Source organism: Microtus pennsylvanicus, chromosome 4 (genome assembly GCF_037038515.1).
Source record: "Microtus pennsylvanicus isolate mMicPen1 chromosome 4, mMicPen1.hap1, whole genome shotgun sequence".
In the NCBI taxonomy this organism is placed as follows: Eukaryota; Metazoa; Chordata; class Mammalia; order Rodentia; family Cricetidae; genus Microtus; species Microtus pennsylvanicus.
In genome coordinates, this window is record NC_134582.1 from 69,560,821 (window position 1) to 69,585,137 (window position 24,317).

The 24,317-nt window shown below is 47.8% G+C and overlaps 1 protein-coding gene and 1 long non-coding RNA gene across 3 annotated transcripts in view; one reads left to right on the forward strand and one right to left on the reverse strand.

The window, feature by feature from the left end:
- Gata6 (GATA binding protein 6) overlaps window positions 1-19,240 on the reverse strand; it is a 33,167-nt gene extending 13,927 nt beyond the window's left edge. The window contains exons 1-6 of one of the 2 annotated variants that reach the window (XM_075969297.1): window positions 19,001-19,240; window positions 16,538-17,691; window positions 12,650-12,816; window positions 9,019-9,144; window positions 7,840-7,927; window positions 7,648-7,751 (exon numbers count right to left, since the gene is read on the reverse strand). In XM_075969297.1, the coding sequence (XP_075825412.1) occupies window positions 7,648-7,751; window positions 7,840-7,927; window positions 9,019-9,144; window positions 12,650-12,816; window positions 16,538-17,654 (1,602 nt within the window). In that variant the 5' untranslated portion in view covers window positions 17,655-17,691; window positions 19,001-19,240. Of the gene's footprint in view, window positions 1-7,647; window positions 7,752-7,839; window positions 7,928-9,018; window positions 9,145-12,649; window positions 12,817-16,537; window positions 17,692-18,364; window positions 18,713-19,000 lie in introns of those variants that run through there. The other variant, XM_075969298.1, reaches the window with a different exon arrangement.
- A 117-nt stretch (window positions 19,241-19,357) lies between these two features.
- Window positions 19,358-24,048, forward strand: LOC142847959 (uncharacterized). The gene is made up of 2 exons (XR_012910332.1): window positions 19,358-20,571; window positions 23,449-24,048. It is a non-coding gene; the product is annotated as an uncharacterized LOC142847959 (long non-coding RNA).
- Window positions 24,049-24,317: the final 269 nt, after the last annotated feature.

A 24,317-nucleotide genomic window follows, 5' to 3' on the forward strand; every position in this document is an offset into this window, starting at 1 on the left:
ATCCTCTAAACCGAGTCTGGTCCAACACCAAGGGGGATCAGAGGATGGGAAAAGTGGGAAAAATGATACTTTTCTGGCCCAGGGCCAGCAAAAAATAAGTCACACTGTTTGTACAGGCTAAGGCCTTTTGGACTGTTAGTTTGTGCCCTACAATAACATCTTGGTAAACCAAAATAATTCCAACACAGCAGAGACAAATCTTCTAATGAAAATATAAAACTTCACATGGTAATCCCAGCACTCAGGAGACAGAGGCAGGTGGGTCTCTGAGTTCAAGAACAGCCTGGTCTATAGAGTAAGTTCCAGGATGACCAGTGCTATATGGAGAAACCAGGTCTTGAAAAACAAAAGAAAAGAAAACCACTTCTCAGCTAAGAAGTGAATCACTAAGGAATATGTTTCCTGATTTCATGACAGGCTGCAAATGTCATACAGAACTTTCGTACCCGACAGGAGGAGTTCAAGACCAGTGTCAGAAGAGTTTTAGGTCAGCCTGGACTACATGAGGCCATGTCACAAGAACAGTCAGGGGCTATAGAGATGGTTCAGCAGTTAAGAGCACTTGTTGCTCTTCCAGGGGACCTGGGGTTCAATTCCCAGAACCCACATGGTGACTCAGAGCCATAACTCCAATTGAAGAGGACCCAAAACCCTTTTCAATTTTTTAAGGCACCAAGCATGCGCGCGCACACGCGCACACACACACACACACACACACACACACACACACACAGGCAAAATATTCAGACACATAAATCTTTTCTCAAATGTCCATGGAAAGAACTCAAGTAGAGTAACATATGCTCTCTTCTGAAGGCTTTAAAGCTTATTCTGGTCCATCTTAAAAGGTGCCTGTGTCCCTAAGTCACTGCTGCTGATGAAAAACATGTTCACAGCTCAGGGGTGTCTACAGCAGGGAAGGGGGCCAGTGAGGCACAGAGCAGCCCAGGAGTACCAGAGAGAGAGCAGCTTGGACACCTATGAATATCCCAGAACTGATCCAAGAGGGGAGACCACCATGACTCAAACAGTGTTGAATGAGATTCAGGCTCTTCCGCTTCTTTGTGTGTGTCACCAACAAGAAGCACAAACGAGGAAACCTGTCCCCCAACACACCCAACATGCCAGTCCTCCCCATCAAGCCTGAGAAATTACAAAGTAAGGTGCTGTTTCCAGGGGAGAAGGAGAACAAACAACACAGCAGGCAAGCGCGGCTGCTGGCGTTGTTTACTTCAGTTACCAGATACAACCAACCGAATACAGGAGTCTAACATATAGACACAGAAAACAACACACCTCTCATGGAGCCAGGGTTAGCAAAAGTTCATAACTCACAAATGAGCATTGTTTGAGCCCTTCTTACTGTTCATTTGAGGGGGATCTGAAATATTTTTAAAAATCTACTTCGAGCTTTTTTTCCCCGTTCAAAAAACCTGATTCGCACTCCTGATGTCACGCCAAATCCAAACAATAGACCTTTGGTGCCATGATTGCTTTTTTAATTTATTGGGAGGATTGCTTGCATGTGAATGCCATTTCATTCATGTGGATATCAGGACAACTGTTGGAGGTTCTGTCTTCCCATCACCACCTGCATCCCTGGGACTGAATTCAAATTCAGCCTAGACTATAAGCACCTTTACTGAATAGCCAATCTCACCAGCTTTCCATTCCTGCAAATCATACCCAACTAGGGTAGGGGATACACGAACAAAACTCTCAAAGAACTAATTTTTTTTAATAAGAAAAATAATCCTAGCTAACTAGTGAGGCATAGTGGCTATAATCCCAGCACTGGGGAGGTACAAGTAGACATCAGCAGGAGTTCAGGTCATCACTGTCTACAGAGGATGACCTATGTGAAAGATGGCTCAGAACCCAGGGGCACTGACTGCTGTTCTGGAGGACCCAGGATTCCCTACAGCCTCATGGTGGAACACAGCAGTCTACAACTCCATTGCTAGGAGGTCCCACCCTCTTCTGCCTCCTCAGGACTCCTTGGGCACCAGGCACACACATGCACAGCAAGCAAACACATACAAGTCAAACACACAGCCATATGCAAAATAAAATCTGCCCAATCCATAAAGCCTTTCTACCTCTGCAAGCACAGCTGACTGCTCCCTCCTTTGGCCCCTCTACTACTTTGCTTGTCATGGCACTTTCAAATCTGACCACAGAGAAGACCATGTATGTGGATACCTGCCACGCACCACCACCTCCACGTTAACACACAATCCCAGGTGTGGGACCTTTTCCTCTCCTGTACCTCTCATACAGCAATACTTCCCAACAACGTCCAGCAAAGCAGAAGGCAACTAGAAACTTACCAATGACAGAGTACAGTGTTACAGGTTTAATGATGCCTGTAATATTATAGTTTCAATATACTCAAGTCTTTAAGCAATTACTGATACTATTTTTAGGCACGCAAAATACATTCATTGCTCACACATTAACTCTCTCTATAACACAAGCAGGCCTGGATATTTCCGTCTCAACTTCTGAAGTTCTGAGATTACACAGTATTTTCCAGTGTTAGCATTTTAAGTCAGAGGGAGAAAAGACTACACTGAAACTGAACATGTTAACATTTTACCCCAGCCGAGTGGTGGTGGCACACACCTTTAATCCCAGCACTCAGGAGGCAGACAGAGGCAGGCTACAGAGAAACCCCCGTCTCAAAAAACCAAGAGAGAGAAAGAGAGAGAATCTACACAACTCGTCAACAACTGGAATTTTGTTTTTTGTTTTTGTTTTGTGTTGTTTTGTTTTTGGGGTTTGTTGTTGTTGTTTGGGTTTTTAAAAGCAAGACTTCTCCATGTAGTTCTAGGTGTCCAAAACTCACTCTGTTGATGAGGCTGGCCTCGAACTCAGAGATACACCAGATGCAAGGTGTGCACTCCTACACCTAGCCACAACAAACTGTTAAGATACGTCCTTGCTATGTACCTCCAGGAGACCAGGAACTCTCTGTAGATTAGAGCTGCCTTGAATTCAGAGGTCAGCATCAATGCTGAGATTAAAGGCAAGTACCACCATGTCCAGCAAATTTTAGTATTTTAGTATTCCATGGAGAATAAATGTCAAATTCTGTTGTAAATTTGGGTCAATTAAATGTTTTCTCCAGGAGGTAGTGGTACATGCCTTTATAATCCCAACACTTGTGAGGCAGAGACAAGTGGATTTCTATGAGTTCGAAGCCAGCCTAGTCTACAAGAGCTAGTTCCAGGACAGGCCCCAAAGTTATACAGAGAAACTGTCTTGAAAAACAAACCAAAAAAAATGTTTTCCAATAAACCTACAAATAAAAAAAATGTAGCCATAGTAAGACAGACCGTTGTCATGAAAATTAATCATAGTATATTTGGTAGCAAATGCAAGGAAGAAACTGTGCCTCTTCATTAATGCCAGGCTGCATACCAGGGAGTCTCCAATGCCAGTAGGAGAACACTGCCTCCCTTCTTCCTGCAGTCCAGGCACCCCACACCAGTACAGCATACAGCTTCCCACAGGAGAAACTGAGTCATGGAGTGACCACCATGCACCCCGCACCAGTATAGCATACAGCTTCCCACAAGGAGAAACTGAGTCATGAAGTGACCAGGTTATGACTGAATGACTCACCAAAAGTCTCTTATTTTCCCAGACAAAGGGCTCTTTTCTTGTTTTTCAAGACAAGGTTTCTCTGTAGCTTTGGAGCCTGTCCCGCAACTAACTCTTGTAAACTAGGCTGACCTTGAACTCACAGAGTTCCACCTGCTTCTGCACCACCATTGCCCAATTGACAAAGGGCTCATTAAAACATAAATCAGAAAGTGAACCAACAAAACGAACCATTGGAGCATGGCAGAAGATAGATCTGGTCTAGTCAGAAATGGTGGCACTCAGGAGGCTCTCCTGGGATATGTGTAGAGTTCAGGGCCAGCCTTGCAACTTAGTAAGATTCCAAAATTTAAGCACATTTTAAAGACCAGACATGGTGATCCACACCTTTAATTCCAGCACTTGGAAAGTAGAGGCAGGTGGATCTTGGCTTGTATAAGACCATCCCACTCTACAGAAGGAGTTCCAGGACAGCGAGGGCTACACAATGAGGCCCTGCCTCAGTAAAAAATAAAAATTTGTAAAAACTAACTACTAACTACATTTTAAAAGAGCTGGGGACATTAAGTGTATAACACTTGCCTAGCATCCACAAGGGTACCAGAAAATAGTACAACGTGTAAAGGATGGGCAGTAAGACGGCCAGCTGGAAAACCACCTAGTGTGATCCCAAGAATCCACAGTGGAGAGAACTGACTTCCCAAAGTTGTGCTCTGCTCACGGTGGCCTATGCACACACACAACAGAAATACACACTAACAATAAATTAAATTAAACTAAATTAAATAGCACAGAAAGACTGAGAGGACTCCTTCCCACACCCAGTGCCACTGGGAAAGGATCTGGGATCTGGCTCATGCTTACAGCAGTAGACAAGACGGTCTCACTGTCCCTTGAGTCCCTTGGTCCCAGGATTCTTTGGCCAAGAGAACCCAGGAACCTGGGGCTCGTGTAAAAATGGTCCACAGGCAAGAAGTCAGCTAGAAATGCCACCAGTTCTGCCACCACTGGTTTCCTAAAGGGAGCCGGAGGAGAAGATGGAGTGGGTGGAGGTGCTGCAGCCCGGGGCAGTGTTTGACTTCCTGGTAGCTCCTAGGCACTAAAGAAAGGCAGATGCGTCCTTTCTGCCCCTCAGCACAGTGACTGTGGCTCCAGCTCCCCCATCTATGGAGATGGCACCTGAGATAGCCCTCCATTTCAGTCCAGTTGTTTCATCACCCCTACCGCCAGCACACAGTGAATCTTACTACTCAAATGACCACAAGCAGCAATGGAAAATCAATGGGGGTCACCCACTCTTTGGAGATTTGGACCCTAAGCCAGTGAAGACATCGTATGTAACACCAAACATCCTTATACAGGAATCTTACGTTTTCTTTAACTAAAGTGTTTCATAGACTGGAGGTAACCGCTCACCAGAAGACACATTTCTGTCAGCACAGCTCCCTGCCAGTTGCTCACACCTGACTCCCAGCATCCTCTACACAGCTGTCACACTGACAACTCACTCTGCACAGAGGTTCAGCGCAGCCAGAGAAGGAAAGTGCTGAGGAACCTAGAGGCCAGAACGAGCCCTCCTCACAGTCAAGTCAAGAGCAACTTATGGGGACAGCTATGGTGGGGTTGCCACGCAAAAAAAAAAAAAAAAAAAAAAAAAAAAAAGCCTGCTCATCTAGACGGCAGCTTGGTACTCTCCCAAGGATTCGGGAGTGAGGAAGCAAGGCCACCAGGGGCAGATGGTAGGTGGCGCCAAGCAGCTCCCCCACAGGGAGGTTTCGGGGCTCAAAGCTTGCAAGTCTACAGCCTTGTAAAAGGTCTCTCCAGAGCCCCCATTACAAACGCTTGCTGCACAGCCTCCTGGTCTCTAGTCAGATGCTGATCTCTCCCTAAAGGGCCCAAGGCACTAACAGCAAGCCTAGAACCAGCCCACAGTTCCTGGGATCCTCACCCAGACACATTAGGCTCCTTTTCCAGTTTCTTGTTCTTTCCAACAGATTGGATTTATTAAGAGCAATTTAGAATTTTTACATCACAGAAGCACAAGAACAAACCTGACTCCATTTACAGTAGCACCATTCCCCAGGCAAACGCAGAAGCCTCCACATTAACATTGAGACTGGACACTGTCTTCACAGTAGCCTGTGGTTGATGGAGACAAGACACAGACGGGGGCCCCAAACCTGGCTGCTCCTTTATACCCCCTGAAAAACCAAAGCATCATTTTGCCTCATTTAGCTACAGGATTGGGGTAGTAAGAGGAGTGGAAATAATCTTAACCTGTCATTTCCCAAAATAATAACACAATCTAATTAATTGCCACTTCAGATGTTTGGAGTTGCATACAACACTCCAATTTAATTTATACAGGAGCCAGAGATAGTTCCGCAGAAAAAGGTGCCTGCTGAGAGCCTGGCTACCTGAATTCTACCCTCTAACCCACATGAAAAAGAACAAACAGACTCCACTGTCTTCTGATTTCCACTTGTGTATGGTGGCATGCATACATCTGGACACATGAATATTCTACGCATATATCAGGCATACATGCAATACTAGAGACACACATAAAGGCATGAATTCATGCGCACAGGCATGTGCACACATTACCATTCATACTGACAAGGGTTCAAAATAGTTTTTAACCTAACATTTGCAATAAACAGAACCTGCTAGAAGGCTGAGCAGCACTGGTGCCTGCCTGTGTTCCCAACACAGGCAGAAGCAAGTGCACCACTTTGATGAAGCCTGGTTCTGTGCCACACAGATCTGAGACCCAACCTCAAATATAAACTTCCGCAGCTCAGTGTCAGCACTGCGTTCGTTCGGCAGACATTTCTAGGAATGCGTCACGTGCCAGTTACAACTTTCCTAATCTCTGACAATCTCATAGAAAAATGGTCATTTAAATCTGTTTTCATTAAAGGAATTTGGTCCAGAGAAATGATATGGAGTACTGTCTTAAATATGTTAATTTGGGCTTGAGACAGAAAGCCTGTTTGCTGTTCCTAAGCCCTCCAGGGCAGCACTTTCGGTTTGGCCTCCAGCTATTGTATGGAAACACGAATTCCTAGGCCCCACACCCAGAAATTTTGACTAAAAAAACTCCAGGGTGTGGCTTAGAAATCTGTAGTATTTTGAAGTACCCTAAACAACCCAGGGCCAAATTAAATATAGCCAATAGTTACTAGCTAAACAAGATCCTAGTCTAGTCTAGGGAAGAATCTTGGCTGTGCACAACTGTAGGGTCCTGCCTTAGGGCTGGGGGTGTATCTCAAGTGCGCTGGCAATCACCTAGTGTATCTTGCCTGGGGGCGGCGGGGGGGGGGAATCTTTGGTGGAACTCAGGCTGAGGGAGGCCAGACAGACATTAAAGTGGGGAAATGCTCTAGATAAAACCAAGTTCTCACCACAGTGAGAACCCAGCAAGCATCATGTCACCGTGCTGAAATAACCCTTCAGAATCAGTGACCACTGGGAGGTGGCAAGGACTCCCTGGATGAGGGCACAGGAAGGACAGTGGGAACAATAGCCGCGACCTTTGCTTTGTGCAGATCTGAGAAAGCAAAACTGGAGCCGATAGACAGACGTCCCTGTAGATTTTTCTAATTCACCTTCGGAATACATAGTGACTCTGGCTGGGGGAAGAGGGAGGATGGAAGGAAAGAGGGAGGAAGGGAGGAAGAAAAAATATAGCTGGGCGGTGGAGGTACACACCTTAAATCCCAGCACTCAGGAGGTAAAGGCAAGTAGATCTTTGAGTTCGAGGCCAACCTGGTCTACAAAGAGTTCCAGGACAGTGGGGGGGGGGGGGGGGGCTGTCTCAAACACAAAGCTGTGGGAGCAGGGAGGTAAATACAATCAATCTGAATCTTTTGTAAAGTTTGCCATTTTGTTGACATTTAAATATAATTTCCTCTAAAAACTATTCTTAGGTAGCAATTCACTAAGCTGTTGGTTCAGATTATTATACTGCTGATAAGATAAAATTTAAAGCAATCTGAGACAGAGCCTTCTCAGGCAGCCCCAGCGGCTCACACTTACCCCTGAGGCAGTGGGTTGTGCTGAAGGAGAAGTGGTTTTGGTGCAGTCGTCTGAATTAGAAGAGGAAGAAGTTGGAGTCATAGGGACCGAGTTACTGCTGTTACCTGCAAGAGAGGAGCTGTGAGTACATCTACCTCTGCTGTCTAAGCTGGAAAACGCTTTCCAGATAAAATGGAATTTTATTACACTCACCGGAGCAAGCTTTGGACTTATTTATGTTTTTAGGTTTCCGTTTCCTGGTTTGAATTCCTTCTTTTTTCATAGCAAGTGGTCGAGGCACCTGAAAAATGTCCACAGAAATACCTAAGTATCACACTGAAGGAAACAGACAAGATATGATTTTGGTACTCAAAGCCTTTACTCGAAAGTGGCAGAATGGGTTCCATCTCCAGTCCCGCCAGACGTGAGCCGTCCATTTCTCAGTACTGCGAACTCAGGTATGCTAAGAAAGCACACGGAGCCACATTATTCAGCTTTAAACGAATTAAAGATTTTGGTGTAAATTTCATCCGAACTAGATATGTAGATATTTATTAATACATATAAATATTTATATCTATTCTAAATGCATAGAGATTTACCCTTTTCCCCCAAAATAAAGATTCTTTCATGGGAAAATAATGTAGTTTACCATGGACAATTTAATCTTTTCAACCTTATGGTTATTATCTGAAAAAACATTTTAATTTTAGGGACAATTATTTATTGTATGAATATTTACTTTTAATATCTTTTAAATAAAGAGATCAAATACCTTCTCCCTAAAACACAGGTTATTGCCTTTGTAAGACTGAACCATTATTAGCCAGACTGCTGGCTGATGTGGGGGGACACCGGCATTCAGAAGGCTAAGGCAGGGGATGCAGCACCCTGGGCTTTGAGTTTGAGGTCAGCCTAGGCTATAGAATGAGACCTTGTCTCAAAAAACAAGCCAAAAATTGAGATTTATAAAAACCTCTACAGTCCTTTAATGAAGTATAGACTCTAACTGAAGATATCAAAGATAACTTCTTCAGACAAAAGTCTCTGTCAAATTTCTTAAAGCTGAAGGTCTACAGTGATCATTATTTTGTCGTCAATTTCTGTTCTTTCTTCTGGATATGAGGCTTGTCTGTGTAGCCCTGGCCGTCTGGGTTGAAGGTATGCATTACCACACCTGGCTCATGCTGACATTTCTAAAATCGGGATGTTTTCACCAAAAATGCCAGTGTCAGATTGGTTGTGTTATCTCTTGGCCCTCCGTGGCTGAAACAAGTAGCTCACGTGGCAGCTGTGGATTCAGTGCGGTGCACACACAATACGCTCAGTTTTTCACTTTCAGATCTTTTTAACCCTTTTTTAATTTGCTCATAAACAGAGCACACGGCATACCCCATGGAGCTTCATGTAGAGTCCGCAGGCATTGCACACGGGCTCGCCTTCGGCGTTTCTGCGCCACAAGGTGGTGGTTGTGGTGTGACAGTTGGCACAGGACAGTCCAAGCCGCCGCGATGAGGGCTAGAAAACAGCGTGGAAGACACTAAGCAGAGAAATACGATTTTGCATATTTTAATGCTCCTATCTTAAATAAAAAACAAAAATCATATTTCCAGTTAGTTATACATGAAATGTCCCTTCAGAACAAAATCTGAAGTGTAATGAGGCAGACATTTCTGGACCAGAAATCTTGAGGTCTGCATAGTGTGCTTGATCCCACAGGTGAGTCTCTCTCCCCTCGCCTGCTACCAAGAGTTGTCAGATAACCTTGAAGCAAGCGGACGTTGTCCATGCAAAGTTACCCAGCACCACACGTGTTCCCATGGCGGCTGCTCCTCCAAGAATTCAGGTTTCCACGTACTATTGCTGACAAATTAGATTTCCTGAAAATTGCCCCAAACAGAGCTAAATTCTAGAACACACCAAAAAATATAGCCCCCTGCAGCCTGCTCCGTTGTCACAATATGAGATGTGAGTCACAAAACACAACCAGAGCCACCAGTGTGCTCAATGGCGTTGGTCGTCTAAGAACTGGTGATAGCTACACCTATTTTCCAGGCACATGGAAACCATAAAAAGATGAGTGAGAACCAGGCCGGTGGCAGAGCACAGCTTTAATCCCAGCACTGGGGAAGCAGAGGCAGTCTCTGAGTTGTAGGCCAGCCTGGGCTACACAGAGAAACCCTGTCTAGAAAAAAAAATAGAAAGAAAGAAAAAATAGGAACAATAGAAAAAAAGAAGAGCGAGAAAGAAAAGCCGAGGATCTTTACCTGTAACTGTTGTTCTGGTGCCTGAATTGTGTCTGTTTCACAGGGTCAAGCCCATCTGACAGCATTCTTTTAATATTAACGCTCTTTTCATATAAATAGTTAACTGGTATCGCCAGGGGGGCCCCCCAGCTAATGCTACCCTTTATGGCCCTAACATTCTTGAAGAAATATATTTCCTCCATACCTTACATAAGCTTGTGGAAGGGATGAAAACAATGGAACCCTCTCTCAGAAAGACAAAATATGATTTTTTAGATTACCCAGTATAAATTGTTTAAAATTATGAAGAACAGGTTGTACCAATACCACATCTTATACATAATTAATATATATTAGTATATATATGCTTATCTATATTAAGCAAAAATGTGGGAATCAAAGCAAATTTTAGGTGATAGAACTCCAAAGGTTCCCAGGTTCTGTTCATTTTAGAAAAATAGCAATCCATTTTATAAAGAATAAAGATGTTGGGTATGCATTGGATATTCATGGGTCAGAGAATCGAAATTCCAAGTTTTTTTAAGATAAATAAAATTGATAAAACAGGATTTTGCATCTATAGCTCACACCTATTATATAAAATCAGAGGCACTTTCATGAACCCCTACAACATTCCTAAGAACTCGGAGCTACTAATTCTCAGAATTGAGAATACTTGGCTGATAGAACTACTTGACAAAGAGCTTTGCTAAAACAACAACAAAAATATTAGTAAAACCTTACACTCGGCAGAGACTTTTCTCTCCCCCTTCTTTGGGGTTTCTCTACATAAACATGAAATTAGTGAAGGGGGCAGGATGACTGCTCTATGAACAGGTCATTTATGACAGTTTCCAGTGGAATTTAGAGCCAGCATGGAGCAAATTGTTATCAGAATTTGCCATTCCAACAAAGAGCTTTATGATCGTCAACTGCAGATCACAAGTGAAGGCAGTGTCCATAAAGATGTGAAATGAAGGTGGGTGAGCTATAAACCGCCTGCTAACAGCAACCTCGGTTCTGTTCTTCACTGACAAGGAATTCAGGCTACACCATAAACCTCTTATTACAAGTTCAAATTCACGGTGATTGGGTGACTGGCTCTGTCCTGCTGGTTTAACAAACTGGAGTTCAATACTCTGTTTCTGAGAACTAAGCCAGAGCTACCAAAGCTATAAGCCCACAAGGAGAACTAATTGATAGTGACACGCCCTACAATTGGTATCATTTATAACTCATTCCCAAAGCCTATTGACTGACCTTGGTTACTGCCAAGACACCTGCCACAGAAAGAAAACTAATTGATTCACAGACATTTTAAATTGTTTTTCTTGTGGATAACAAGTTTTACTGGTAAGTGCATGAAATAAATGGCGCTATCGAAATACAGTGCCTAGTTGATCAAATTTGTAATTCAACAAGAACCTAAAAAGCTACTACTCGTCCACCAAGTTTTTGCCCAGTTTTGAAAAACAATGTTACCTTTCAGAGCTCAGCTAGAGCTCCACAAGAATAAAGATTTCTCTCCAGAAAGTTTCATTGTTCATGCTTTAAATGAAAGCAAGAGCTTCCACGGAATAGTTCCTGGCTACTTTCTTTTTAATTAAATACATAAGGATTAGAAAAGCTGGTGAGTTGGTCACACTCTGAATTTAAGGATACCCTTTAAAGAAAACCCTACAGAGAAACCCTGTCTTGAAAAACCAAAAAAAAAAAAAAACCAAATAAAGAAAACCCTAAACTGGAGAAATTGTACCATGTAAAGCACATTCCATTTAAATTAACCTTAGCTACTTTATTTTAAATGCATTAAAAACAAAACAATCATAAAACTAATTGCCTCTTCTTAAGGTGTCAGACTTAGGTTATGACGCAATTTTGCTCTAATCTAGTTAACACAAACAACATGTATAGCATTTGTTCTGCTAATTAGAGTATAACAATTAAATAAATTACCTGGGTCCTTAAGATGTCTGGCATCTAATTGCAAAGCATCTACTTTAAATGGCATTTAGAACACCGTCAGTTGGGACTAGAAAAGGTTAGTATTAAGGTGCAGCTCAAGAAAGTTTTCTTTTTCATGTCAGCTTTAAATGTCCTAACAAATGACTACTACACAAGCTCAATCGCAGAAAAATTGAGAAATCCCCATACTTATTTTAAAAGATGGTAAATGTTTGAGTTGGTGAACGTTTACAATTTGAGACATTCAAGTTCTGTGCTGTTCTCTGCAATAGTCAGATTTCAAAATAACTAATGTTCGCCATACTCAGGGCAATTTAAAAGTCAACAGGGCTCTCCAAGGAAAAGCAGCTGCCCCAGAGAGGTAGGCTGTGCTGACCGCGGAAGAGTGGGGCTTCCGTCCGACCATTTAGGCACTGAAATCAGCCCTGAGGACACAGAGCCAATCTTCCCTTGTCTACGTTTGCTGAGGACGTTACCTGCAGCCACAGTTTGAGTACCCATTATGTACACTGGCTAAAAGTATCTCAAGGTAAATATGTATCTGTACTTTTTAAAAATTATAAAACAAAAAGAGGCAGCACAGCAGCTGAAGATGAGATTCAGCAGCAGACACTAGTTTGCCTTGTGTTTTTCATTCAATACCTGGTACAGGGAGGGAGCGGAAGGGAGACTGCTACCAGCCACACTTTTCTTTTTTGCCCCTGGGAAAGACCTGTCTTCCTCAAAAGGATTCGGGCGAGAGGGCGTGGGGAGGGGTGCGGAGAGGGGGAAAGTGGAGGTGTAGCGGGTCTGCGCCCTGCGGTGACACTCACCACGCGCTTCTGCGGCTTGATGAGGGGCCGACTGAGGCCGTTCATCTTGCTGTAAAGGCCGCACGCATTGCACAGGTAGTGGCCTGTACCATCTCGTCGCCACAGCGGCGTCTGGATGGAGCCGCAGTTCACGCACTCGCGACTTTCGGACAAATCCTCCAGCAGATCTGTGGGGAGATCGAGAACCAGAGACCAGTGAGGTCGCCCGCCCCAGAAGGGTGATCAGAAGTTTGAGGTGTACCCCAGGCTCCCCAAGGCACCAAGTTCTGGCCTTGGTCGCCTAGGATCAGCTGACCACTGTCCCACACTCCAGGGTCCGTCCCCACCCCCACACACGGTGGGGCCAGTAGAAACCCCAGTGAAGTCAGAGGCCCTGAGAATGAGGTGACCGGGAGAAGATCACTTGGGTCGCCTAACTGCTCTTCCCAGGCTGTCTAAGGTAAAACTGAGATCGTCCTAATTATAAAATGCAACTTATCAAACCCAAGTGAGCTTCGCAACAATCACTGATTGCTGACCTCCCCTAAAACCCACAAATAACCAGGACTCCTGCCCGTTTATTGTTATCAAGCAATTTTAAAGTATTTTTGTGCCCATCACACTTCGTCTTACATGTCTTTTCTTCCATTGAAAAACGTATTTAAAATACTGTTATTAGCGCTTATATTGATTAATTATAATTATAAATAAGAAAATAAAGGCTTTTCTTGGGGAGAGGAAAGGCAGGTTATTAAGCACAGAGAATACATTTTCTCTTCATGCCATGAGGATCTAACTGAAATATTCTGATTTCTATCTAAAATCTATTTTAAATATGGTTCTATGGTTCTTCTTAGCAGACTGCATATTTTAAACATGTATTTTAAATATAGGTTTCCATCTTTTCAGATCATGTGGTTACTTTTGGAATTTGAAATTAAGCTAAAGCTAATTAAAAACAAATTGAAATAATCTTAATTAACAGAAATGATAACATCTGCTATTCTCCTCAAGGGGGTAAAGCGTGAAAGAACTTCAGTTCTCTAAAGCTGAACGCTATCACACGTAGACTGTGTAAGAACGGATATGGCTATGTGGATCCCTTTCTGCTACAGGGCTTGGACATTCTCCGAGAAGCAGTTGAGTCACTTCTAAAGGTGAATAAACACTGTGCTTTGGCCTTTTATTTGAAGAGTATCCTGCCAGCAGAGCGCTATGCCCCCCACTCCCCTGATGTTCATAGTTTGTCTACTGTCAGTAATGTGGTAGGGATATCTAAATATGGTTTTAGCATTAAAATGCTTTTACCATTAATTTCGACCTTACCAAAAAAGAGTGTCCTTCATTTCTAGAGTTATATCTTAGATGTAAAGGAAACTAACATCCCACACAAGTGAGTTCAAAGTTATCCTGGGGACACTGGAACTTAAAACACATCACAAAGATTTATTCTTCTCCGCCCTAAAAGCCACTATTGACCACGGTAATCAGTAAAATACTCAGGACTTCAAGGACACTGAAGTTAAACAAGGCATTTGTCTTTGCTGTTGACTTTAAAATGTTACCTATAAGAGAGCCAGCCCCTCTTCTAGAGTGGGGCATTCCCTGGAAAAACCCGGCCCTAGGTCTGGCCTCATTCACTGGGCTAGGAACAATAAAAAGGCTCCCTAGAGACTGTGTGGATGCCCTAGGTAGAACATAGTCCTCTGGAGACCCAGAGATAAAATTTCAAGTTCTAGGAATTTAACTAAATAATAATAAAAAAAATCTAGTTCCTTTTCTGCCTCTCAGCAAGGCCCAGACAGCAATAATTCTAAAATGACGAAAGAAAATACACTGTAACCATAAAACCTGATTGCAGTGGAGGTTGGCACCTCTATCCTAAGTGGTCCCTTGGGGAACTCCTGGGAAGTGACAGACTCTAATCAGGTGTGGTGACTGGACTCACCAAGGAATGGCACTCAGTAGGAGCTTAAAGAAGTCCAGGGATGGGGCTGGGAGGACCTCCGCTCATCTCAGTGTGAACTACTTCAAATCTATCCGCCAGGCAAAGGGTACAAAGCAGGCATGCAAGAAAACTCAACTGTGAGTCTGACAACAGAGTCTACCTCCAAATGTGGATGATGGTGATTATTATTATTATTATTATTATTATTATTATTATTATTATTATTATTATAAATGTGGAGACAGGAAGATGGCAGCAAATTCAAGGCCAGCCAGCCAAGAGCTACACAGGGAGATCTTGGCAGAGGGGGATCAAGGTGAAGACACAGCAATGCCTGTGTGATCAAAAAATTGAGGCCACCATTCTATCTAGCACTGCCTTGGTTGCTGCTTCTTTTCTCATGTCGGCCTTCACTCCAACTCTTTTTTAAGAACTGCTTAAGTCTACAGATTTTTCCCTACTCTGCAATGCTCAGGGACGGGTGGGGGAGTAATCTGGGAAAATATAGTCTAATTTCGAAGCCAAGACACTTCTATGTGCCTGTAACTGCATTTCTCAAAGGGGCTCAACTGCTCTCAACATCTAGAGATAGGGCTCTGTCTCTGTGCAAGCCATCTCAGTCAAGTGAGGTGGCGCAGGCCTAGAGAAAAGGAATTTATAGAGAATGTTAAGGTGTGTTCAAACAACAGGCAGGGCAGAGGGGTGGCCTCAAACAGAAGGCACCCAGTCCCCACAAACTCACCCCTGACCAAAGCGCCACACCCAAGTCACAACTCCCTTCTCATTCTTTGAAAAATTTTAGTTTCCCAGTCTCTACCCTCGGGAGCTAAACACCCCAAGCCACAAGGGCACAGAAACAGGATCCTCCCTAAGGCTCTTCTCTAGCCGGGCAGGAAAGGCGCGCGAGTAAGGGGGTGGGGGGCTGAAATACCCTTTTCTCTTGGCCTTTCCCAATGTGACCACTGAGGCCCCGTTCAGATCAGGTTCTCCTTTGGGAGCCAAGCTGAGAAACCCCCATTCAGTCTAACAGATGAGGTGCCCTGAAAGGACTGTCCCTAAACCAAAGTGGAGAGGGGCTCCCAGAATGCAGATTCTTTGGACCAGTATCCTCCGTTCCTCCTAAGACCGACTATCTGCCCTCAAAAACATTGCATTTTTTTTCTGACAGAAAAAAGTAGTAGTAGGGAGGAGGATTTATGGGTGAACTCTGGGCTTTAAAAAAGGTGGCCGAGGAAGAAAACAAGCGTGCCTCGTACCTGCCCTTGCTAACAGCAGGACCATTTTCAAAATAAGGTCTCTCTAAGGTAGTTGACGATAGTCCCTGGCACTGAAAAGGGTGGTATAACTCGGCCCATCTGGCCAAAGGGAGCTGCATACCCAGTCCCACCCAGCAGATGCCAAGTCTGCACCAACTATCCTTAGGAATAATATCAAGGCTGGCTGACCTAGGTCTCTTCTCATCTCCTCTCCCCTCCCCCGTTGCTTGAGGGAACCGAGGCCTAGATCTTGGGGATTTGGGAGTCCTATTTAAATACTCTCATCTAAAGAAGCTCCTCAGCAGGCACTAAATAATGAATAGACTACCTAATCAAGAACCCAGTATTCCAAACGCTACCCCTGGAATCTCACTCACCCAAACCAGACAGGATATATGTGGAGCTCTGACCCCAGAGATCTCTCAAACTAAAGCGCATGTTTTCTCAATCGTCCGGTCTTTACTCAAGAAGCTTCCCCCGCCCCGTGCACACCATCCCACCCCCCAAGGCCTGAGATAATAGATGTGCATTCACTCTTTTCTGAACAAAAGTATCCCCACACCGTCAACTGCTAGCCTGAGTATGCTGCCACTGATTTATAAAATCTTTGCTGGGGCCAGGTGGACCTCTGGTAAACAGCTGTTTCATCCGCTCCTGCGCCCCACGTCCCTGGCCCGCTCTCCCACACCTCCGCGCGATCCTTACCTGCGCTGGGGCCTCGCGGTACCGGAAGCGGGGCTCCGGCGCGGCTCTGTAAGCTGTGCAGCACCGGAGTTTCGAAGGGTCCAGCTGGCCAGGCGGGCGTCAGCGGTGCACCCATGTAGGGCGAGTAAGTCGGGTGGTGGTGATGATGGTGATGATACGTCCCGTTCAGCGGCCGCGCCGCAGACAGCGAGCTGTACTGGTGCTCCCGGCCGCCCATGGCCGCCAGGCTGCTGCTGCCACCACTCACGCTGCCCGTGCCCGCGCTGCCCGCAGCCACGTAGCCCCCTGGGTCCCGCGCGGCGCCGTTGGCTATGGGCGGGCTGGGCGAGTAGGGGAAGCGCGCCGAGGCGTGCGCGGTGGCCGAGCTCGCACCTCCTGGCCCCGCCGTCCCGCCGCCGGCTGTGCCGCCCCCGCCATACGGGGGACTGTCGGCGGAGGCCTGGGGCCAGCCCGGGTGAGCTCCCGCACCGCCCGCGTGGTTACTAGGCCCGCTTCCCGCTCCCTGCAGGTATGGCAGGCCGGGCAGCATGGAACCCACTCGCGTGGTGGGGACGTAGACCGGAGAGCTGGCCGCAGCCGCCGCCGCCGCCGCGGCAGCCGCAGAATGCACGAATCCGCCGGGCGCGCCGTCGTAAGCGGCCGGCCCCTGGCTGGACAGGGCGGCGAGGGTCTGGTACATTTCCTCGGGTTGCTCGGTCGCGAAGGGGCTCAGCTTGGCGCCCCGACTGGACCACAACAGCTTGCTGGCGGTAGCGGCCTGGTCGAGGTCAGTGAAGAGCAACAAGTCCTCCCAACTCGACAGGGCGTTCCCGGGGCCAGGGACCCCGGGCGCCGAAGGTCCGTGGGCAGCCGCGAAGGGGTGCGAGGCGTAGGGGCTGAGCAACAGCGAGCGGCCCGGAGGTCCCGCCACCGCCTCGGTGTCGAGCTGCGGCGTCCTGCAGTTGCTGGCGCCGCAGGGACCACGATCCCCGCCCCGGGAGCAGGAGGAGGACGAGGAAGAGATCGGGGATGGCGGGGAGGAGGGCTCCCGCGCTGGAAAGGCCCCAGAGTCGCCAACGTCCGCAGCAGCGGCCCCGAAACGCTTTGGCAGGCACCAGCCGCCGTCAGTCAAGGCCATCCACTGTCCGGCGCTGCTCCAATCTGACTTTTGGTTCCTGAGGTGGGATTGAGGAACAAGACAGGAAGACTATAGATAAAGTGGGTTTACCAAAAGCGTGGACGGTCTACCAACACGCTCCACTCCCTCTCCCAGCTTAGGGCATCCCTTAATGATTCTGCATCTGCCCCGTGTTTGAGGGGGTTAGAAAACGGGAAGCAAAATCTGCGTAGCAGCCGCAGGGTTCTCAACGACCAATGTGCCCTCCTCCGTCACCCAGGACGCGTGTCCCCGCGCCCTCCCAGCCCACCACTCGATAGCATCCTTCCTCTGTAAGGCGCGCCACATCCCGGGAGTAACCACGAAGCTGACCGAGGTTTTCCTTCTGCCCCAGCTTGGCTAACTCTTGATCAATGACACGAAAAAATTTCATGTGTGTCAATGCTGTCTCATCCTGCCTTCTGGTGGGTGCCCCTCTCCTAGGACGCCTGTGAAAGAGTTCCGCGCTTGAAAATAGCTAGCAAAGGCAACCTGTCCCCGAAAACGAAACCGCCGCTTTTTCTCAGAGCTTCCCGGACCTCGCTGACCAAATCCAACGCGAGCTCTAGAAAAAGCCACCAGTCCAGAGAACGTGGGACGCCAAGGCAGACGCAGGAGCCCGGAAGGTAGTGTGGGAAACCCACCCGGCAAAGCCTCATACCCAACCGCGTCCAGGCTGACCGACCGCACACCTTAGACACGGACCGCGTCACTACCACCAGCCCGAGCACTCACGCCGGCCAGGCCACCCCCGGACCACCCCGTGGTCAACCAGAGGGGAAAAGCCAAACCGTTCCGGAATTGGACATAGCAGGGTGGAGCAGAGCGCAGAGAAAAGGAGGGGGAAACACAGGAGGGGAGGGGGTGAGACCGCCCCAAAGCCGTGGCCACCCCTAAGGGGAGAGCAGGAAGAATGACAAGGAGACTTGAAGGGGGTGGGAAGCCAGGCCGGCCTCTACCCAGCTGCTTTTTCCAAATCACTTCGGCTCATCGGAGATAACCACACTAAAATTAATGCCCACGCACAGACTCGGGCAAGATAGCAAGAAAGAAGTTTCTCTGCCCACTGGACTACGGGCTCCCGCCCCTTGGCGCTGAGATAACTCGGGAGATAAGGCTGCGGGCAGATAAGCACTGGGGGGAGGGGGTGCCTGGTCCGCGGTATCCCGGGAACCTGGGAGTCCCGGCAAACCTCCGGGAGTCAAGGAGGGGAACACCCTCGGAGGCGATAACGGCCAGAGAAAGGCCGGGAGTGCTGGAGGCCCTAGGGCCTGCGACTGGTAGGGTTGGAAGGAAGAGGGGGTAAACAAAAGAGGAAGCAGCCGAACCTCGGGCGAGCGACGTGCGTGAAGAACGGCAGCGGCGGAGAGTGCTCCCGAGCGCGGAAAGAGGCTGAGGGCGCCAGCGGGAGAGCGCGAGTCCGGGGTCTGCGAGTGGTTGCTGGCGAATAAAAAGGAGAGAGGAGGCGCCTCTTACTGCTCCTGCCGGAAAACTGCAGCCTGCGTTCCTGATTGGACTCACCGAGCTCTAAACAAACAGCGCTCGCCGAAGGGTGCCAGGCAGTGTGTGGGTCGGACCTGCTCTCTCTTCGAGCGGCTGGGTGTGGAGGTGAAGAGAAGGAGGAGGGATCGAGGGGGGGGGAAGCGGGTGGGGAGGGGACGGGGAGGAGGAGGGGAGTGCGCAGCCCTAGCAGACAATAAGTGCTAGGCAGCCTGCGGGCGTGGACTGAGCAACTAGCCCTGTCCCCAGAGCGAGGCAAGTCCACCAAGGGGGCGCCCAGCTCGGGGGGACACCAGCGGGTGGTGAAGGCAACTGCACGCCCAACTTGACCGGCGACCCATATTCATTCAGCGGTGGAACACATCCTCGGGTCCCCAGTTTTACACACACACACACACACACACGGGTCACACCCGGGGCAGAAGGGGGAGGAAAACTAGGCATGGGAGGAGCTGAGTCTTTGTAGCCCCTCACTGACCGCCGCTGCTGACAGGCGCCACCTCCTAGGTCAGCGCGCCCCTAAAGTCTGTGGGGAAAGTGCCCAACTGGCCTTCCTATCTCCCGCTTCCAAATTAAACCCCTCCTCCCCACGCCTTGTCGCTAGTGACCAACCTTAAACTTTCCCGACTCTATTTCGGGATGCTCCTGTAGTGGGGACCGTTTGGGATCCAGGGTGTCATCTGGGAAAGGTGACCTTGTGCACACTCCTACCTCGCCCCTGATCTTAAAACACACACTAAATTCCTGGGAGGTTTCGTAGAGTTCAGGACGACCTTCTCCAGCTAACCTTTGGGTCGTGGTGCACCGAAAGGTTAAATCTATGAGGTGCGGGGACCGCCATGGGATGAAAACACTGTCGTGTCCAGGAACACCAGAGTGGTTATCGCGTTCGCTCTGAGTTTTCCCTGGACTTGAGGTTACTCAAAGACAACACGTTGGGAAGGAGCAGGGTACCTTTCTGGGACCCAGAGAGAAACACCGTTTCTCCACCCCCAAGTCTCTCTCACACACACCCCTTAGTAGCTACCTCCAAACGGTTATCACAACTGTGTACAAACTGATACGGCCCTTAGCGGGCCAAGGACTGGAAACGAACGCTGGCGGGGTTATCAGTGTGGATCTGTCAGCAGCGAGTCACGCACTGTTCGTCCCCAGGCAGCAGCCGTGATAAACGTCTTGTTCCTTCGGGCTCACAAAAAGGATTTCTTCCGACAAGCTGGACACCGGAAGATTGTGGAAAGGGAATTAGACAGGAGGAGCTCCCTTATGGAAATGGATTTTTATACACACTCACAAAAAGGATTTCTTCCGACAAGTTGGACACTGGAAGATTGTGGAAAGGGAATTGGACAGGAGGAGCTCCCTTATGGAAATGGATTTTTACACACACACACCCCAGGTAAATCAAAGTAAAAGCTTTCTATAGATCTCTCTGAAAGCGTTTGAACTGTTTTTGTTTTTGTCGTTTTAGTTTCGTTTGATATTTATTTTCGTTATTTTTCCGATTAGAGAAAGGAGAGGGGTCCAAGCAGAGCTGAACATCGAGTCACGGGTGCGCTGTGAAATACGATTTCGAGAGGGTGTAAGACCTCGTTGGGAAGGGGTTCTTTCCTTGAACTGTATGCGTGCTCTAGCAGAGAAGGGTCAGGGTCAGAACTTGCTGGGGAGGGGGAGGAGAACTCCTAATCCAGGAAGTTAACGAGAATTTTGCGTTTTCATTTCTTACTGAAAATTTCGGCCAAACACTTCCGAATTTTAAATCTGCTAGCGACCGTTCTCGTCTAACTGCGTCACTTTTTGCCCCCCCCCCCCCCCCACTCCCCGTTACTGGGACTAAAAGGCTGAGAGATAGAAAACTCTTGAATGGAGACGCTAGCGGCTGGACTAGGACTCGGAGGTTTTGAATGTTAACCCGCATGGGGTCGAAAGGTACTACCACAAGAGACTGGCAAGGCATGGCCCAAATCCCACCACAGGTTCCAGAGGCTTGCTTTGGGTTGTTCGGTAAATTCTGAGCAAATTTTAAAGCGGACTGGGTTCTACGAAGCTCATTTGTAAGCTATTCATTAACTCTGGACAGCCTTTTTCCTTTGAGTTCAGCTGTTCAGAAACAACGTCTCAAGTTTGCTCTTCCAAGCAATTTTTACAATTCATTTTTGCTAAAAATAATGATTTATCTAAGTAAATTTGGCGTTGTGGCTGTGAACGGCCTTCAGGGCTAAGTGAGACCGAGTCACTTAGAATGGGCGCAAGCTTGATTCTTGTCCCGAGTTTTATTTTATTTTATATTTTTATTTGAAAGTTCGGGGTTGCCCTGCGTAAATTTTCTAGTACAATGTAACACACACACACACACACACACACACACACACACACACACACACTGATTTGCTTTCCGGAAAGCCGCTAGGCAGCTGAGCCTAGGGAGCACACTGCCCCTGGCGCCTCTGGGACAGAGGTGAAGGGCCCGGACCATATTGACAGATTCGACCACGTTCAGGTTCTAGGGGCTCGGGTACGGGCCCTCAATTCTATCCTCCACATTTCCAAACATTTTAGTAGTGTCCCCAAACAAAGGAGGAAGATAGATCATTGTTTTTCCTCTCATGGCCACAAAATTCACTTTCGAAAAAAAAAAAAGAAAGAAACACAGAAAAAGAAAAACTGGCTTTCCGAACGAGAAATAGGTTAGAGAGATAATTTCTCATGTCAGCTAATGTAAAAATCAAACTGTTTAACCCGATCGGCTGGCTAAAACAAGACCTGAGCTGTCTGGAAACTCACTCCAGTTTGCTACTTTCGGACTCCTGGACTCTGGCAACGACACCCTCGCGGCAAAGGCACGATTCAAAACCATCCCCCCTGGCCTCAGGCTAGCCGCTCCAGGGGAATGGAAGGCCAGCAGGATCCAGGGTGCTGAGGGAACAGAAAGCACCCCAAACTAGGGGGAATCCCAAGGTCTGGAGATGATCCCCATCATGTCCCAAATAACTCCTAGAAGTTTAAGTGTTTTTATGTTTTTTTGCTTTGTTATGTTTTGTTTCTCTTTCTTTTCCATTTTCTTTTGCCTCTCCTGTCTTCCCTTCCCAGTTTTGCTAATCTTCAACGAAACCTTTTCGCACAGAACTATTTCGCCCTGAGGAGCAAGTCCCTCCAGGAGAACCTTATTCCTACCTCAGGCTCTGGGGCATTGCCTCTCCCCCCCCCCCCCCCCCGCTCATTTATTTGGGCCGGGCCACCCCACCAGTCGGCTTTCAAATCTAGCAAGCCAATTGGGCAGGGGGGCGGGGGCTCTGTAGCTGAAACGGAAGGGGTGTTTGGGGACTTGGTGGCGCTTGGCTTCCGGGGGCACCACAGACCTGGGCCTGGACGCGCATCGCCATACACCTTTGGCCTGCAAACTCAAGCTTGTCATTTTATGAAGATTCTCTCTGTTTCAACGTCGATTCAGAAAGGAGAGAAAATATGCATGCAATTTCTGTCTTAAACAAGGTTTGGATTTTAGATATAAAAATATTAGGCTGAGGCTATAATTCACTGGAAAGTTACTTATTGTGCAAAGATGCAAGTTCGATTCCCACGCACTCCAAAATGAGAAGGAAATACACGTGTATTAAAAGAGCCTTGTCGATTATACCACATTTCTTACTGTCCTGGGGACTCTTCCACCCAACGATACAGGTCACCTTGGCTCTCCCCCATTCTCCCCAGTGTCCCAGTCCAGTAAAAGGGTGGATTGTGTCCCCATATGGAACACCAGAATACTCTTAGGCTTGCCTTTCCTTCCCTCCCTCTCTCCCTTCCGATGCTTCCTTCTTTTTCCTTTCTTTTAATCCCGCTTCTCCCCTTTCCTTCCGCCCCCTTATTCTTAATTTCCCATAAACAAACAAAACCGCTCCAGACGTGATCAGGTGGCGGAAGAGCGAAGGTCTCCCCAATTTCTGGTGCAGGTCCCCCCCCCTTCCACTTGGCCTCGGGCGGTGGGAATCAAACCACGCAAGGGACCCCGCCCGGTGCGCGCCCAGTCCTGGGTGACCCCGGCCGGCAGCCACTGACTCAACGCCGAGGTGGGCTCGCAGCTGCCCAAAAGGTCATCGCGGTGGCACCCCTCTCCGTGCGCTGTTTACGTGACTTAATGTACTTCTTACGCGGCTGTAAGGCGCGGTGGCGATAAGGGGGGAGCCAAGGAGCGTCGCCGTAAAAGCCCCACGCTGGGCTCCTGCGGCCCACCCTCAGCCATTAACCTTTCTACTTTCTTCTTCCCTCTCTCTTAAAGCTTGTTATCTGGGCCACCCAATGACCGACGAAAGATCTTCCCTCCCCACGTCTCCCATCGCCGTTTTAAACCAAATAAATTTAGCTATTAAGGGCCGAGACGTCTGACAAAAGATCGAAAGGTGTCTCTCTGGGATCGCTTAAAGAAGCCAAGAAGCTGGCGACTCTCGAATCCCGATAAAGAAATTCCACGCCGGCGCCGACCTCCCTCCCCAGCCTGCTTGCACCCAACACCCTGAGATCAGGACCTCAGAGGTCCACTGGAACTTGTGGCTACAGCTGAGGCAATGTCTCGGGTCCCGAGCCTGGGGCTGTTAGACTTTGGGAGCAGGACTGAGGTCCCTAGAGCAGTGATGCCTAAAACATTTCCTGCCAAGCTTGCAGAAGAACCAAGGCCACGGAAACCCAACCTAAGCATTTAAATTTGCTTCCCCTCCCCCCTTTTCCTTTGAGACAAAGTCTCTCATTAAGCATGGCAGGCTGGCCTCAAACTCATGATCCTCGAGTCTCAGGTCTGTGCAGTATTGGGATTCAAATGTAGCCTAGTCCCGCCGTTTTTTATTGTTTGCTAATACTGAGTAATAAAGACAATACCCAATCATACCCGTCTACCTACCCCGAGATTGACTTAGGAGCAGAGAAGCAACCCTTGTGTCTTGGGGTCCTGAGCAGAGCTGATCCCCTGGTAGAACTGGTGGTGGATCTGCACCCTGGGACAACCCAGGAAGGGTGTAGACTTTCCGAAGTTGGTTTGATCAAAAAAGTATTTGGAGTCATGACTAATTGCGACCCAGCATGGCTGCTTGAAGCCCAAGGCTATGGGCTAGCCAAAGCCACTACTTCCCTCTCTGAGGGTGAAGCCAGCAGGGC